At 38.4% G+C, this 18802-nt stretch overlaps 1 protein-coding gene across 1 annotated transcript; it reads left to right on the forward strand.

Moving 5' to 3' along the window:
- Positions 1–4064: 4064 nt before the first annotated feature.
- Positions 4065–16956, forward strand: C6H19orf18 (chromosome 6 C19orf18 homolog). Its single transcript, XM_021664719.2, has 6 exons — positions 4065–4560; positions 4665–4754; positions 8976–9071; positions 11985–12087; positions 14923–15083; positions 16424–16956. Exons 1-6 carry the CDS (start codon positions 4455–4457, stop codon positions 16576–16578), a joined length of 711 nt encoding a protein of 236 aa, XP_021520394.1. The 5' UTR covers positions 4065–4454; the 3' UTR covers positions 16579–16956.
- The last annotated feature ends 1846 nt before the right edge of the window (positions 16957–18802 follow it).

Below are 18802 nucleotides of genomic sequence, written 5' to 3' on the forward strand. Positions count from 1 at the left end.
AACACTTAAGCCTCAGTATATAAAGATGTGTTCCTCATCATCCAATGATGAATGTCCCACAACACTTGATGATTGTAAATTTCTTCAAGATGATTATAGACAGTAAACCAACTGTAGAGAGCAATGACTCAAAGTTGCATCATGAACCACAGCAATCAAACCACAATGGAAAAAAAGACACATGAAAAGTGACAATGATTTGACTAACAGTTAACTCCGGGAGAAAGGATGGTGGTCAGAGGCAATGGAATCATGTTTAAAAGTCCTGAAAGTAGCTAAACCTGGTATCACAGGCCTGTAATCTCAGCCATTTGGGTTCCCAAGTCAGGAGGATTACAAGTTTCAGGACTAGATATGCTACTGAGTTAGTTCATGGGCAGTGTGACAGTAAGACTGTCTCAAGAAATCCAAGAAGGGAGACATACAGAGATGACTCAGTCAGTAAAGTGCTTGCTGCACAAGCATGAAGATGTGAGTTCTGATACCAGAACCTAAGTGCAAATCCGGGTGCAACAATTTGTGGATATAATCCAAGAACTTGGAATGGAGATAGGAGGTTCCCTATGGTCTGCTGGCCGGCCAGTGTACTCAAATTTGCAATTTCTAGGCTCAGTGAGAGACCCTTGTATTATGTAATAAGATGGAGGCTGAAGGGGATACTGTAGTTACTCCCCAGGCCTGCTGCCTTTTTGCAATGTACTCAACAAACTTTTTTTTTCTATTAAAACCAAAGTTGTGAGTGTAGTGGATTCTATATTCATGTGCATAATACATGTACTCAGACTTACACACACATATATACACAAACATACACACTAAACAAAAAACGAGAGGGCTGGGGACTCATTGACCATATGTTAGCTTGTATGAGGCCCTTGGGTTCAATTCCCAGTGTAAGTACTTCCAAAAGAACCCCTCCCCCCCGTGCAAGTGCTGAAAGTAAATATCATTAATGATTTGTTAGTGATACATGTAATTTGAGAATAATGTTTTAAAAGATTCATTTATTTTACCTTTGTATGTGCATTACATTTGTGTCAGAAGGTTCCATATACTCTGGTACTCAGGATCTGGAATTATGGGTGGTTGTAAGCCACCACAAGGAAGCTGGGCACCAAACCTCAGGAAGAACAGCAAATGTTCTTAATTTCTGAGCCATCACTACAGTCTCAACTAATCATTCTTTAGTCACTGGGAATGTCCTTAAGAGTTTTCAGATATGCTATAATTCTACTCTTCCAGAAGGTTGAGGCAGGAGAATCTCAAATGGAAAATTCTGCCTTGAAAAGAATATCTTTTTGGAAATGAAGATGAAATATCCAGGTGAACCACCATGAATATGGCACCAAAATAAACTGAGATGATTCTTTAGGAAAAAAAGGAATATCCTTCAAAACATGAAAATGCAGGAGGCAGTGAAGGGTGAATATACTTTCACTCTGAGTGACCTGACACTTGATGGGGCTGCTCCTTTCTACTTCTCATTTGAACCCCAGCTCCTCGGTTATTTACCAAACCTCTCTGATATTTCTGCCAGTTCCCATTCAACTCATTGCCATGCTTAAAAATTGCTTCATAGCAGAAGCCACCATATAACATACCCTTTATTTTTGGTTCTTTATTGTTGTTTCTCTTCCCCAATACCATGCCAGGGTGTGAACTTTGTAGTTGGGAACTTGTTAGCCATACACCCCTTTGGCCTGCATAATAGCTATCACGATGTATTTGGTGGCATACCATAGCATAAGTATATATTTTTTTCTTTTGTGGTTCTAGATCAAACTCAGGACCTCTATATTGGCAAATGTTCTACCACTGAGCTTCAGCCCCAATTTTGCAGAGTTCTTGACTAGGCTTGTGCAGCCTGAACTCATTACGTCAAGACCCATGAGTTCTCCCCTTCTGCTCCTTTTATTGCCTTGAGGTCCTGCCCTGACCTCCCTTGTAAGTGCTTATTGCTGAAGACATTGCACACTTAGAACACAAGACCTGAAGGATTCAAGCTGTATCTAACCCAAAAGCTGTCTTTCCTGATGTCTAGTCTTCCATAGTTTCAGAAAGTCTTATGCAGGCTGCAAGGGAAGGAGACTATAGTCCTGACTGGCTGTGACACCTATGAACCATAACCGTGATTAACATGGCAAGATATCCATTAAGGTGTAATAGAAGCACTTACATGTTGGTAGCAACCAACAGATGTTTAATTGAACTTAAGGGCCACTCAAGAGCAAGGAAAACATGTCAGGTACTAGACTCTTAACCTGTGGCCAGTGTGGCTAGTGAGTAGATATACTACTCCCATTTTGCTAGGTCAGCATAATTCCTAACTACATTCTAAATATTAACCTTACACTCACAGATAATTGTACTTGTAACTTCTCATCAAAGAAGTTTTTTTTTTTTTGGTTTTTTTTTTACAGCAAAAAGAGATCATGACACTGCAGAGATCAACAGATGGTGGATAGTCTAGCCTTAATGAACGCATCTACACCACAATTCCTGCATCTGTTGTTCAGGAAACATCACAGAAATGGAAGCAGAGAACTTGTAAGAGGCAGAATACCAGGGATTTTGCTGTGAGGCCATCTCTCTTAGAGAGATAAACAAGACCTGAAATAGACATGCCAGCATAGAAGAGAGAAAATCTCACAGGATCCTATCCAGATATAAAAAACTATAGGTAATTGATGACTGTTGCAAGAAGGAGAACTAACCAGAGATAACTCAGACCTGGCTGGGATCAGTGAGAAAAAAACAAAACAAAACAGACAGATATAGGGACACACAGAAAAGCTGGAATTAGGTGGTTTGGGTTCTTCCCTGGAGAAATAGCAGCACCCTGGGAACTAACTGTGCTTATGTAGCATTGAACTGAGAGGTGGAGTTATTGCATACAGCTGAGGTATGGGAGGCAGGGCTAACATATACAGGTAAGGTGGCAGGGTTATATTACATGTATGGTTCAAGGTGACAGATACATCTGATTTTGGTCGGAGTAATCTCTGTGAGGGACCAATCTTCAGATCATAAATATCAGGGTTAAGAAAGCTTTGGTGGACATTTTCTGCATACACTGTCAATATTTGCTGTGTCCCTGAGTCTCACCTGCCTGTGTTTGTGTGTTGGTGATCTTGCCTGTTTGTCAATAGGTCTAAAGTTCTGAGGTCCTTGAAACAGCCATGCTATGTCTACATCATACATTTATTCAGGACTTCAGTAACTCAAGGCTTTCTCCTCTCCCTACAGTTATCTAATACAATGGGGTCAGCTCTGCAGTATGACACAAAAATAGACTCAGCAGGTTGTGCCTGTATCTCTATCTCTCAGCAGGTTGTGCCTGTATCTCATCTCTCTCTCTCTCTCTCCCATCTGTATATTTATCTCTATCTATCATCAGCATCTGTCTACCTATCATCTATCTAATCATCATCATTATCATCTATATGTATGTCAACATATCTGTACATAAATATATAACAATAATAAGAAATTAGGTTATCAATTTGAGGTGGAAGAACATGGGAAGAGCTGGAGGGAAGAAAGGAAAGAGGGAAATGATGTAATTTTATTTTAGTCTAAAAATGGATTAAAATCATTTTATAGCCTGATCCCAGCCCCCTCCCTCTTCTCCCAGTCCCACCCTCACATTTCCCTCCCCTTCCTCTATTTCCCCTTAAATAAATAAAAAAAACCTTTTTTTGAACTATACAATTTAAAATAAAAGTACAAAAAACTTCAGAAATCATAGAAATGAATTAATAAGTTTGAAACAAAATGTATTAAAATAAGCTTAAAAAGGGTGGCAGAATAATTATGATAAAGGTATATATTTGTGTGTTTATGTATGTTTTATATATATATATATATATACATATATATATATATATTTAAAAATAAGAAATTGTGAAAGAATTAAAATAAGATTTAGAATCCAGAGAAAGAAAAACAAAACAAACTGATCATGGACTACATTATAATGCTTCTGCTTTCTGTGTAGCCTTCTTGGTTTTATTGTTGTGATTTTTTGAGGGACAAGTTTTCATGTAACCCAGGCTGGCCTTGAACTCTCTAACTTGTTATATAGCTAAAGATGACCTCAAACTGCTGTACCCACTAAGTGCTGGAATTACACATGTATGTCTGCAGTTAGCTTCTGTCACTTTCTTCTGATGTATCACACTGAATCAAGATTCCTGCCTGCCTTCTGCCTAATCTGCCCTTTCCCTAAAGGCTGGAACTGGTCTCATTCTTGTCTGTCTCATGCTAGGACATCTTACTTATTTCAGTCTCCTTGACTGCCCCAGTTCTGAGAAGGAATTTCAGGGCAGTAGGGTAAACTGACCTCACACTGTGGGCTCTAAATCAGAACCCAAACATTCCACTGCTCCAGATGCTGGGCAGTCAGATCAGTATTTCTTTCTTTTGTTTGAAAAAGAACTTATAATTTTAGAGTGATGGATAAGGTTCAGAGCTTTTCTATGTTTTTATTTTGGTTTTTATTGGAATACCTACTTCCTGTCTGTTTGCCTTATGCAGCTGAGTTAACAACAAGCTCACCAGGTAACTTCATCATGGCCTTTCTTACTTGAGGGGGAATAAAGACTTTGTCCAGGGAAGTAAAAAGAAGTTAATTACATTTCACTTCTACAAGTTTTCTTTTCAAGGAAGCACCCAGTTACAAACACCAAAAGCTCCTATGGAACAACCCAGAAACAACCTTGCAATACCTGGACCAGAACACTCAGGACTTCCAAGTAAGTCATTGCTTAGCTTGTGAGGTGAGGATCAGACCCAGATGCGTGGTGGTGGTTGTGTGTGTGTGTGTTGTATATGTGGTATATTGTTTGTGTGTGGTGTGTATGTGTATATATATGGTATGCATATGTGGTGTAGTGTGTGCAGTGTGTGTGGTATGTTGTGCGTGCGTGGTACATATGTGGTGTATTTTGTGTGTGGTATCCATGTGTATGTGTGATGTTTGTATGTGTGGTATATATGTGAAAGTGTTTGGTATATGTGTGTGGTGTGTATGTATGTGTTTGTGGTGTGTGTGTTATGTATGTGTGTGTGTTTGTGGTATGCATGTGGTGAATATATGGTATGTGTGTGTTATGTATGGGTGTGGTGTATATGTGTGTTGTGTGTATGTGTAAATATGTCTTGAGTATTTATTAGTAGTGAAGTTCACAGATGAGTTAGACAAACATTTGATAGGAACTTATTTTGTGGGATCCATAGACATTCCCAAGGCTAATACTATGTGGGGCTCTGGAGGGTCCCAGCATGTGTACCATCATGGTCTAGACAGCACCTTAGTGCACATTAGATAAAGCTATTCCCTTTGAATAGCTGGGTTTGTGATGGTGACCTAGGTCCTCACTTAGGGGTTAGCAGAGAGGTTGTATGCCACAGAGAGCACAGGCAGAGTGCTCCACCTTTTTTTTGGGGGGGTGAGGCAGAATCTGAAACCAGGCCATGCACTCCTGGTTCTGACTTTCCAGAACTTCTTTACTTTTGGCTTTTCTGCTTGGAGCTTTCCCCAAACTGCTTGTTGCAGAGTCCTCTTTAAACAAAAGGCCACCTTTCTGCCTTGCTGTTCTTCCCATGTTAGATGTTTCTTCTGGGTCTTTTCACATCTGTTAAACGCCTGTCAGGAGTAGATTCTTCCCTCAGCATTCTTGTTTTATATTTTTTAATGTATAATTCTCAGTTTTTGAGAATTTCCTACATGAGTACTGTATTTACATCATTTCCATCCTCCTCCTCTCCAATTCTTCCCACATCTCGCTAGCACTCCCTATAAAATTCACTTCTTTTTAAATTATTGTTTACATACATACACACATGCACATACCCTACTGAGTCCATTAGTGCTACACATATGCACAGTTGTCTAAGGTTGACCACTTGGGATTGGATAGCCAATAATAAGGGGGTTGGTCCTTGGAGAATTCAGATTCTACCTATCTCCACAGCCATCGATTGCCTGCAGTTCTTCAGGATTATGGGCTGGGATTTATGAAATTTCTCCATTCCAGGTTGGTATGTCAACTGACATTGTCGTTTTGCAAGATTTGTTTAGGTGACCATATTGTTGAGACTTTGTGGATATAGCTTCCCTCTCATGTCTAGAAGATGCCATATCCTAGCAACATCTTGGTTTTTTGGCTCTTACTATTTTTCTGCCTCATCTTCTCAGATGTTCTCTGAGTCTTATATGTAGTTGTTGCATTGTATATATACCAGTTCATATTGGATGGCCCATAGTCACTTAATCTTTGTAGTTTGACTTGTTGTAGATCTCTGTAATAGCCCTCATCTGCTTCAGAAAGAAGCTTTCATAGATGAGGAATGAGATATATACTTGGACTCAGCTCTCTTATTTTACAATGTGCCTGGGATTTGGTTGAATCAGGTATGTGGGGGATGCAGATATGGAAATGAAACAATGGGAAAAAAACCACAATGCTCATCACAAAGAGCATAACATATCTTATTCTATAGCCAAATATGAGTATCTGTATCCTGAGAACAGAGATTCAGGTTACCTCAAATTTTATGGTCCAGTGTGGTAACAGTCTAATGAACTTTTTACAGTCATAGAACAAAGATAATCAGGACACTTTTCAAATACATTAATGGAAATATCACTAGATGGATAAATCTCAGCTACAGTCTTCAGATGTTATCTGATGGCATCCTTTGCATTTTGGTTCATGGAAACTAAGGATATGTCTGTTTGTATATTTCAAAGATCTACCTAATGGTAAAAAAGATGTCAGTTTACACCAGAGGAGGGCAATAAATAGCTATTGAAAGGGTAAAGATGGTCTAAGATAATTTGACTCTGGATTTACAGCATTCCAACTTCTCTACACCATGAAAGTTATCAGGCAATAAGCCTTTGTCATTATGGCTTCTTTCCTGTGATTCTTGTTTCGATTGATGAAGAAAGAAAATGTTATACTCACAAACAGCAAATGAGAAGAGACACTTAGTGAAGTATGGCATACAGACAGGGAGAGGTAGTGAGGGTGTGGGAGCCTTTGTTTTTATTTTCACAAATAAAGCTAAGGCAAGGTAAGAGGCCTTACTGTTGAGTAGTTTGAATAATTCAGTTGGCTCAAGGGTTGTTCCTAGTTGTGCTCTGGAGCGATGAGGGTAGCTGAAAAGCAGTCTGCAATCCAAGTGCTTGCAAAGGAGGTCACTAAAGGTGGGTGTTTGCTCACTGAATTTGGGTTGGCTCATTTGCACGTGAAAGATGAATTCTGCTATGTTTAGGAGTTAACTGTCCTGGTCTGGTAGTAAGTATATACAGTCATGAAGGACCTCAGATATCAAAGTATCAAAATACAGAAAATAATACAAGTGTATTGATCAGTCTAAAACATACCATTAATCTAAAATCATAGCTATGATTAGGTCATTTGCTTGTTCATATCACCACCAAAACATGAAGCTTGGTTAGGGTCAGCCTGTGAGAAAGCTTGTGTTCTCATCTGTACTTTATACTATCCTGTTTCTTCAGTTAGTGCTACTGGTTTGCTGAGCCATGAGGTTTAACTCTCAGCTGTAGGTTCCATAGCTAGAGGAAGGAAGTAGTTGTCTAATGGAATTGCTTGGAGTCATCATTGTTCTCCTGGAACTCTTGGCTGATGTTTATATGGGAAGAAGTGTGACTCATTCGTAATAAGAGAAACGTGTTGAAACATCATAGTGATTGCATTTTTCATCTGTGAGGTTGAAAGTGGGCAGGATGTTTCAGAACTGTACTTGTGTGCTCCTGAGGTTTGGGCCTCAGGTGATGAACCACTAAGCTATGTCCTCAGCCCTATTGTTACTATTTTAAGATAGTGCCAGTGAGTTGGGGTACAGATGGAGACATTGTTCTCCGATCTCCCTCTGGTGTTCTAGAATTTTAGGGACTCTGAGTTCACATCAATATGTATACTTTGGTGCTGTGAACATTTCAGGAATATCCAGGTTATGAAAAAATTGATATTTTATTAAGGGTATTTTAATATAGATTCAGGAGAAAGAGATGAGCTCAGGGGAAAGTAAGGCATTCCCAAGTGTTGGTAAAGATTCCTCAAGGAAGAGTTGTTGCTCACTGATTTTTACAATAGTCAGATGTAGGGTTTTGGTAGCATTGGGAATGACTCTGTAATCACTGGGGGATCCCGAGGGAGGCCTGACAGATTGAACTTGAGGTCACTGGATCCATTATTTGTTCCACTTCTTAATGCATCCATTTGAATCTCTCTCTGCTTTTCATCATGGCTTGTCTCTTTATCATACATTTTCATGGCATATTAGATGGTCAAGAATAACTTCTTGGAGCTGGGGTGGAGCTTCTGCCCTACAGCCCTGTTACAAAACCACCTGTTTCTCATTCCCTATTTGTAGCAAACTTCACCTCAGATTTTCTAAACTCATCATCTCGAGCTCTTTCCTCCTGTTTCTTTCAAACCTGTAGTCAATGCCTTCCAGTCAATGCCTGCTAATGTGTCTTTACCCATGCCTCTCAGGCCTTCCCACATGCCCAGGCTAGTGGCTAGTTTTCAGCTTTTATTAACACTAGACTATTGGTAGCCCATGTTCTTTTCTCCCCGTCAGTGTTTCATTGTAAACTGTTGAAGGCATACCGAAAGTTTGGGAGGCCTGTAGAGTGGATCCCACATGCCAAATATACGTAGTTAGCATTATCTTTATACTCATCTTGTCATAGGCTTGACTGACTGTTTATGCTGAGATCTGAACATCAGGGCATTCTTCAGTTCTCTCAGAAAAACTCTCCTTTCTGTGCCAGTGGAGCAACAGGAAATGAGAAAAGACCAAGTGTAGCCGCAAAGGCTCGAAGGGTAGTAACCACCTCAAGTGGTCAGGATTTATAGGTGGCTGTCCATTATACATACTTTACCAACTGCTTTTGTTTAATCTGTACAAAATAATTACTTTTTATTTTTAAATTTCAGGCACAACACAGAAAAAGGATACGCTTGATCCTACAGAGACCACTCATGTATTCATAGCACATTTTGCAGCCCCCAGTTACAACTCTTGGAGTTCAGGTATCTGGGATTACACTATAAATTGTCCTGTAGTTTTCTTTCATTATAGCAGCTTACAACTTGAGACTATTAAAGCAACATTGTGATCATAAGCCAAGGTGACACGGTAGGTGGCAGATGACAGGAATTAGTAGCAATGGTTAGTACATCTATGTGTAAGAAGTCAGTTTATTTACAGATTATAGGTTGCTATGGGTCAGTAAATCTGTAGATGATGGGTGTGGCTATAGTGACTAGTACATTCATAGTGTAAAAATGAGGGCTTATCAGTTCATGTCAGAGGCAGTCCCTGTTCCCATTACTATGGAACCCATTAGGAGACTGAACTGTTAATTGGTCTTCATCTGTGCAGGGGTTCTGTGTTATCCCCATGCATCCTACTTGGTTTGGGTATCAGTCTCAGGGAAGACCCCTGTGCTCAGATTTTTTGGTTCTGTTGCTCTCCTTGTGGGGCTTCAATCCTCTCCAGATCTTACTATTCCCACTTCTTTCATAAGATTCCCTGCAAACTGCCCAAAGGTTGGCCATAAGTCTCAACATCTGCTTGGATAGTCTGCAGGGCAGAGCCTTTCAGAGGCTCTCTGTGGCAGGCTCCTGACTTGTTCCCTGTTTCTCCTTCTTCTGAAGTCCATCCTTTTTTATCACCTCCCCCTGAGGGGAGAGCAGCCTTACTAGGCCACAGAGAAAGACAATGCAGCCACTCTTGATGAGACCTAACAGACTAGGATCAGAAGGAAGGAAAAGAAGACTTCCCCTATCAGTGGACTTGGAGAGGGGCATGCGTGGAGAAGAAGAAGGAAGGGAGGAACTGGGAGGGGAGTGGGGAGGGAACTACAGGGGGATACAAAGTAAACAAAGTGTAATTAATAAAAAAAAAAAGGACAGAACCCAAAACAAAACAACAACAACAACAAAAAGAATGAGGGCTTAGATAGGAGGTGACCAAAAGCAGGAAGTCTGGGGTTTGGGGAAGTAAAAAAATATTAAAATTATTGCATTATTAATGAAATAAAATATGTCTATGTATCTCTGTTTATGGTACCTGTGGATGAATGGACATCAGAGGACAGCTTTCATGACTTGGTCTTAAACTCAGGTTGTTAGGTTTATGGCAAGTGCTTTTACCTGTTGAGCCATTGCTCATATGAACAGCCATTTGTGAACACAAATTGCGCTGTTCAGTTTCACGCTAATATATTCTTTTCAGCCAGGATCTCATTATGTAGCCTGAGGTAGCTCTGAACTCACAGAGATCACTTTGTCTCTGCCTACTTAGTGCTGAAATTACAAGTGTGTGCTAGAATTCCTGGCAGCACTTTTACCCCTTTGAAAACTGATGTTAATTTGAAGATGATTAATAATAATAATACAAAGAAGAAGACAAAGACAAAGATGAAGAAGGAGGAGAAGAGGAGAAAGAAATAAAAGAAAGAAAAATATGTTCATTCCTTGGCTTCCTTCCCTCTCTTCTCCAGTTTCTAATATTGAATCCTGGCTAGGTCCAGGTAGCAGGGCAGACCTTCAAATGAAGCCAGCAATATTGAGGTGCATTTGCTCAGAATAGGTATGATAGAAAGTATCAGTTTCTTGAAGAGTCCTCTTGTCTTTTTTTCACCATGTGTATTAATTTTCTCTTGCTGTGATACAATACCACAAAATCTCTGAGACCTAAAGCTCTAAAGGAAAAGTCTATAATGACAGAGGAAGCAAGACGGTGACATCCAGAGCAGGAGACAGAGAGTAAGAGAGACTTTGATTGCATATGTGATATAGAGAGCTAGCCTTAGAATTTTTAAAAAATTAATTTTAATGAAAAATGTATACAATATATTTTTATCATAGTCTTTTTTTCTTCCCAACTCCTCCCAGGTCCTCCCAACCTCTCTAATTCATATTCTTTCTTTTTCCAAAAAACCCAAGTTCTCAAAACTAAAACTGAAAATCAAAACTAACAGCAAAAACAACAGTAAAATGAGATAAGACAAAAAATTCTCAAGCAAAACAAGAAACACCTAACAACCCAATGGAATCTGTCTTGTTTGGGCTTGCTTCTCCTGTGTGTGGGGCTTGCTTTGGATCATGGTTTATGTACACTGTGACACTCTATTGGACGGAATTTTCCCTCTCCCAGCAGGTATCAATTGCAAATAACTTCTTGGAGAGGGGTGAGACTTTGTCCCTACTTCCTCTTCTGATTTCCTAGATTTTGTCTGATTTAAACTTGAGCAGGTCTTGTGCAACCTGTCACAACTTCCTATGAGTTCATATGTATATCAACTCTATTGTATCTGGAAGAGTCTTGTTTGCATGGAGTCATTCATCACCTCTGGCTCTTACAATATTTTCTGTCTCTTCTGCATCATCAGAATCACCCAGCTACAATAACTACAATACTACTTCTAACAGTGACCTACCTGCAAAAAAATTTGCTGCAATAATGGCACAAACACTATAGGAGTAACCAGCTAACACAGACATACAGACAGACAGACAGACACATATATGTATATATATTGGATTTATGTCCCACTCTATGAGATAGAGCCCATGCCTGACACTGCTAACAAGGTCAAGGACCTGAGCCTTGATAGGTGATGTGCCCTAGAAGAAAACTTACTACTCTTACTACTCTTATTCTGTTAAAAGAACAGCAATAAAATGTCATATTGCTATACCCACAGATCAGAGCATCACTCAACCCTCATCAGAGAAGCTGCTTGTAATAGATGAGAATTAACATGGAGACCCACAACTGGACAATGTACAGAGGAGAGTGAGAGACTTTGGAGCACTCAGCCCTAAATGGGTGTCTCTAACCTTAGTACTTTTCAAAATTAGGGATGCCATTTGTAAAAGTATTGCCAGTTTAGTGTTTGGTTCATTTTTTTGTAACAAACTTCTTTCTATTTTTAGCAATAATTCCACGCAGACCTGGTCTTGTTCATGTAATTTCACTCTCAAGTATAGCTTTGCTCATTGCCCTGATATGTGGACTCATGATCTCCTATTCCATATAGTAAGTATACGACAAATAACATCGTCTATTCTTAATAAGGTAGCAAATACACAAGGAAATTATTTTGTGTCAAAAGATGGTGATAATAATAATGGGGATGGTATTTCTTTTAATTACTAAATTATTATGGTCATTATACATTTTCCAAAATGAATGAAAGTTTCAGAAGCTCAGTGTTGAGCTTAAGTGTATACCAACACTTCTGGCTTATTATGTGGGTCCTTGGTATTTAACTCAGGTCCTCAGGCTCAATCACTTTGCTGACTGACTGATTTCTAGAATTTAGATATTGAGATAAAGCTCTTTTTTTAAAAAAAAATATTAAAATTTTTTTGTTCTTTGAAAATTTCATACAACATACTTTGATCACATTGGGTGGAGATTTTTAAAAAAGACAGGGTCATTTTGAAATTATTATGCTAAGGTGGCATCATGTTATTTGGACCAGATTTTCTGGCTCTGATTCAAGCTAGGAGTCTATGACATTTTCAGAAACAGCCAAAGTACAAATTTCTTTAAAATTTGATGGCAACCTGAGCATGGCAAGTGAATATATATATATAATGAAACTTAACTAATAAGAAGGATTTTGTTATTTTTAAAAAAGGGTCTCACAATTTAGCCCTGCTAACCCAGAACTTAATATTATTCTGCCAGTGCCTTGAGCTGGGAGTATAGTTATACACCAAGATGCAGAATACTGATTGTTTTGAGATATTTGGTTTTATTATGGACTTTTTGTATTCATATCAGCTATTGAAAATGTTTAATTAAAGTAGTTATCTTTATTCCTGTGTGTTTTTGAACACTCTTAAAATTTGCTTCTGGTACCAGTGCCTCACTTTTTATGAATCGATATCTTTACTACATTTAATGAATATTTTTTTTCATATCCCAGCAGGTATCTAGGACAGAGGTTCACAACTTGTGGGTTGTGATCCCCTTGGGATCACCCCTTCACAGAGGTTGCATATCAGATATCTTGCATATCAGATGCTTACATTATGATTCATAACAGGAGCAAAATTATAGTTATGAAGTATCAGTGAAAATAATCTTATGGTTAGGGGTCATCATAACATAAGAAACTGTATTAAAGGTTCACAGAATTATGAAGGTTGAGAACCACTGGTCTAGGATGTTCATTCCCTCTGCTTTTCCCTCTATCACTGCTCTTTAAAATATAATTAAGCTTATCATCAAATTATTCTTCATTACCCAAGTCACAGAGAACTCGGTATATAAGTATGTTAGGAAAACCAAAACACATTTCCACATCAAACAAAGAGCTTATTCAGAAATACACTTTTAGAACTGGACAGACAGTGACAAGAGGCACTACCTCAAGTGCAAATACTAAGGGCATGTTTAAAAATTCACTGATCAGGAAGAATGATATATTTTTTCAAGTGCAGAAACTTTTATTTTTATTAAGTTCTAGTTCATAAACACAGTCAAATATGATTACTTTTTATAAGATACAGGGAAGGATTCATAGGCACCTGGTCTAGGACAATCCCCTTCCACACACACACAACTGTGAGAATAAAAGATAACTTTCTAAACTTATCTTATCGTAGGCAAAGTTTTTTAGACACATAAAATAGATGCATCTGTGGGATTAGGATAACTTGTTACCATATCTGTCTTCTCAGTTCTCTAATTTCATGGTAACACAAACTTTCTTTTTTTCATAATAATCTTTATTATTTTTAAATATTTTAAATAATATTATTCATTTTTTATCCCAGCTGTAGCCCCCTCCCTCATTCCCTCCCAATACCACCCCTTCCCTCTTCTCCTCCCTGCCCCTCTCCAAGTCCACTGATAGGGGAGGTCCTCCTCCTCTTCCATCTGACCCTAGCTTATTAGGTCTCTTCAGGACTGGCTGCATTGTCCTTCTCTGTGGAAGAATAATATTTCAATGTAGTGTTATAAAATATCAATACCCAAATAACCACAGGTTATCAAATAACAAGAGCTTTCTGTGTGTGAATGCTAATGTGGTTGTATGTGGCTGGAGGTCAAAGTCTACTCTTGGTGTAATTCCTCAGGTGTCATCCACCTTGTTTTTTGAGACAGGATCTTTCTTTCTCTGGGATCTAGATCTCACAAATTAGATTAGATAGATGACAATGAGCTGCACGAATCTGCCTGTCTCTGCCTTCCCAGGTTTCGGTTACAAATGTGAACCATCACACCTGATTTTTCATTTGGGTTTGGGGATTGAACTCAGGTCCTCAGGCTTGTTTTCTGACCAACCTGTCCACTCAGCCTCAAATAAGAAAGGGTATTAGAGGCTCTGTAATATTCTACATCCATTTAAAATCTTGGCATTTTGTTCATTGAGGCTTTCTTGACATTTGGTATCATATTGCATAGATAATAGGTTTTGTTGTAAACTCCTTGAATGTTGTATCTAGCCTATATATGTCATCCATACCTAGTTATTTAGTTTTGAGGTTTGAGGCTATAAGAGTATTTGGTGACATGAATTGGCTGGGCCAACCTTACATAAATGTATTTTTCTGTCTTTGTTCTCCACCTACCAACAAGTATAAGCAATTCCTGTTGAGTCAAAAAATTTTCATGTCCTTGGATAGAGTGATGAATTGGGGGTTAAGGGGGCTGAAGTTCAGTTCCCAGCATCCAAGTTGGGTAGCTTACAACTGCTTGTAACCACAGATCCAGGGAATCTGATGTTTTCCTGCCTGGTCACTACAGGCACCTGACTGCCCACTCCATATGTAAAAATACAACTTTAAAAACTGCAGTATAAAGACAGAATGATTGACTATAAAACCTGCCTTTACATTTACCTCTATCCTTCTCCAGTCGACTGGTAAAAGCTGAGGAAAAACAGCAGCTTGCGATGTTGTATGAAAATGTCGAGATTCCACTTTTAGATGAGAAAGAGGCTTCTGAAGATGAAGGTCAGGATGAATCTTCTCAGCTACATTCCGAGAACGAGGAGCTGGAGAAATTCATTGGCTCAGGTGCTTTGTCTTGTCAGATGCGAGGTTGTGAGTGGTGAGATTAGAATCTGAGTTAGGAAAAAATGGGTGTTCATGTACTGATCTCATCAAGTTCCAGGGATTATCAGTGGGAGCTGTCTAGTTGCTTGATTTCCAATGTGGGCAATTTCAAGAATCTAAGGCAAAGATCAGGAGACAAACTTTGTTTTGAATGAAACTTTCCCTTGAAAGTTTCTTATTTTAATACCAATACTTATTAAAATACTTATTATTGGTATATTATTTCTGCATTTAGAACATCTATAAGCAGACACTTCAGTTGCCTCAGACTGGTGTGGAAATGGGTTCCATCCATACAACAGCGATATTCCTCCCAACGGAAGAACTGTATCTGAGATACAAGAATATGAGAGATGCCTTCATGTATTTTTTATTTATAAGCTTGATTTGTAAAAGCTTTCAGGTTCTTACTCATATGTTCTAAAAGAACATGTAAAGTTCTGTGTCTGGTCCAAATACACCGACATCCTCTGCTTAGTTCTTGCTATTGATCTTCATGTTTTTGATCTTGTTCTTTTTCTTCCTGTTCTTGATCTTGTTCTTCTTGTACTTGTTCTTGATGTTCTTATTCTTGTTTTCCTTCATGTTCTTTTTGTTTTTCTTGTTCATTTTCTTCTAATTCTTGTTCTTGATCTTCTGTTCTTGTTCTGTTATTGTTGCTCTCCTTCTCCTCCTTCCCCTTTTTTCTTCTCCTCCTCCTCCATGTTTTCTCTGTGTAACATTGGCTGTCCTAGAACTCGGTCTGTAGATCAGGCTGGCCTCAAACTCAGAGATCCGCCTGCCTCTGCCTCCTGAGTACTGGGATTAAAGGTGTGTGCCACCACTGCCTGGCTATTAAACAATCCTAAATGTGTCCAACATGAAAGAGACAGAGACTAAGAGCAGAGTTGATGGTTGATGCCCATTGAACTTGACAGTCTTCATAATCCATAAGAAATATTTTCCAATTTATTACACTGGATTATTATTGTATATTTGAAAGGCTTGCACATAGAATGCAATAATTTTAAAATTCAAATTTCAACTGAGAGTGGTGTTTCACATTAAGAATCACAGCAATTGAGAAGTGGTAACAGGGAGGATGGTGAATTCAAGGCCCGCCTGGGGTGCATAGCAAGATATTGTTTCAAAAACACAGATAAACAAACACAAACCAAAATAAAATTTAAAAACCTCACTATTTTATAAGTAACATTTATTTTCTGAAAATGCCTTATTTCCTATAAATTTCCTCTGACCCCTTGTCTTCATTTCCACTCTTCACTTACTCCAATCTCAGTAATATGATTTTTATATTTCAGTTATTAGAACAAAAAGACGGGAAAAAATTATGAAGAAGAAAATGAAGGAAGAGAAAAATCTACTGAAGGAAAATACATCAGAGAGTTCCAATTATACTGAAAAAGTGGAGAGTCATGACAAAATGGAGAAGTATGAAAAAGCAGAGAATCTGTGAAAACAAAAGAAAGGTGTAGCATGTGCTAGGCAATGTGGAGACCAAATTGCAGAGATAAAAAGATGACTGAGAATATGAACAGAACCTACTTCTAGAGAATCTTGTTTAAGAATATTCTAGAGAAAGAAATGTGAGAAGTATATAGCAGAAAATAAATTCATATGATACAGAAACTCTTGCTTCTTAGCTGTAATAGTACATGCATAATTATAACTTAAGTGGAATATAAAAAAACAGCCCAAGTTCCTTGATAATGAAAGACAAATTGTCAGGATTTTGTTCTCTCGCTCAAGACCACAAATATATATTTGTCCTTTTGGGGGAAGCTTCCAGACTGTGGTAGCAAAATATTTTCATTAAACAAAACTTTCTAAGTAATGTTTCTATCAGATCCATTCTACACACAAAGACACACTGAAGATACCAGAGTAAATATAGGAATAGATTACTAGACAGCCATTTTTGTTGGTTCTTAGTTCTGATAAGGGAACTTGGCCAGCAGGGGAGGAGATATATAGCCAGTTAACATATGCAATAAACTGTGAGTAGCTAAGAGCTGCGGGAAGACAGAGAAGGCAAGCTTCATATAGGTCCAATCTTTCAACCTTACAACATAATGTTGTCATGTACAAAGTTCATGCTGGAGACTCAAGAAACAAAACAAAATACCATGCAAAAAATCTTAGTGTTTAAGTACATTGACAGTTTTGTGTTGAGTCACATTCATTGCCACCCTGAGTTCAATTGCACTCCTAGAAAGATAAGCACTAAGTTATTATATGACCCAGCATGTCTACTCCTAGGTATACATGTCCATAAAAACTTTCCCATGTTTATAACAGCGTTATACAGCCAGGCATGAGGGCATATGCCTGTAGTCTGAGAACCTGGGAAGTAGTCACAATAAAACTATGAATTTGAAGTCAGCTTGTAATATACAGTGAACTCTTGTCTCATTAACTGATAAACAGATGAGCAAACAAATTTATCCATACAGTGGAATATTTCTCAGCAATTAAAGGGGTGAAGTACTGATGTATACTCCACATGTGTGTTCATAATGAAAACATTCTACTGAGTGTAAAAAACTAGAACCTTATCCTGTGGTTTGTTTATATAAAACACTCATAAAAGGCAAAGCTTGAAATAACAGGGAGCTACAGATGATCGGTGGAAAGGCTCTCTGGTTGTAAGTTCTAACCAATTTAGCCAATCAGTGTGAAAATTTGAAGAGTTTCAGAAGAAGCATGGCTTCTCACATGCTCCCAATTTGGAGTCAATCACTATACTTTGCTATATACAAATGTAGTTCTTGAAGAGCAGCTGTTCTGTTGTCAAATTGCTTTGGGCCCAGACTATGTCAGTAGACAAAAATATCCAGCTGATAGTTATTCTAATAGAACAAGCTGTGTGCCCTGTTCTTCCTGTGTTGTATTCTATGGCTATATTTTTAAACTCATGGGGTTCATCCATTACATCTTCATAGGCAAATTTTGTTAGGTAAGACCATCCTGACTCAGAACCTAAATCCCTGATTCTGTATACTGTTCTATGAACTCAGTTCTTGAGTTTGTCAGTTCTACATTTTCCAATGAGATATTCTCTCCTACAGAATTCATCAGGCACTTAACTAGCATTTCCTTTCAGGTTGTTGGCATGGAACAGATGTGGAGGAAACCAGTTTTCATCAGCACCAAAAGCTGTGCATTTGAGAAATCACTTCAGAAGCAATGCAAACAAAGACTCATTGCTGAAAAGCTGAAGAATCCAGGTGTCTGAGACACCATCTTCTAGCAGAGTGGCTGGGAAGCACTTCCTCCTCAACTCAACTTTTCTGGCAATAGGCTACTCACACACAGGAGAAGTCCAAAAACACATCTGAGAGTTCACTGGCCTTTTCCACTATGAAAGAGTCATTACACCTTGGGATTCTATGAAAGCTTTCAGCTCCCAAAAAGTTGTTGTCTTCAGCAAGGAAAGATATTACAAGTGCAATATATATATAAGAAATACTTCAACACAAGCTGTGGCTCCCATGGTCATTCAAAAGTTCATACTTCAAAAACACCATATGAATAAGGAGAATGCATCACATCTTCTAGTCAAAGGTCGAACCTCATTATCCACAAAGAAGTTCATGTGAGAGTAAGACCTCATCAATGTGGTGAACGTGGAAAATTATTTAATAGAAAGAGAATATAAATATCTTTAGAGAGAAAATTCA

This window comes from Meriones unguiculatus, chromosome 6 (assembly GCF_030254825.1).
Source record: "Meriones unguiculatus strain TT.TT164.6M chromosome 6, Bangor_MerUng_6.1, whole genome shotgun sequence".
Lineage (NCBI taxonomy): Eukaryota > Metazoa > Chordata > Mammalia > Rodentia > Muridae > Meriones > Meriones unguiculatus.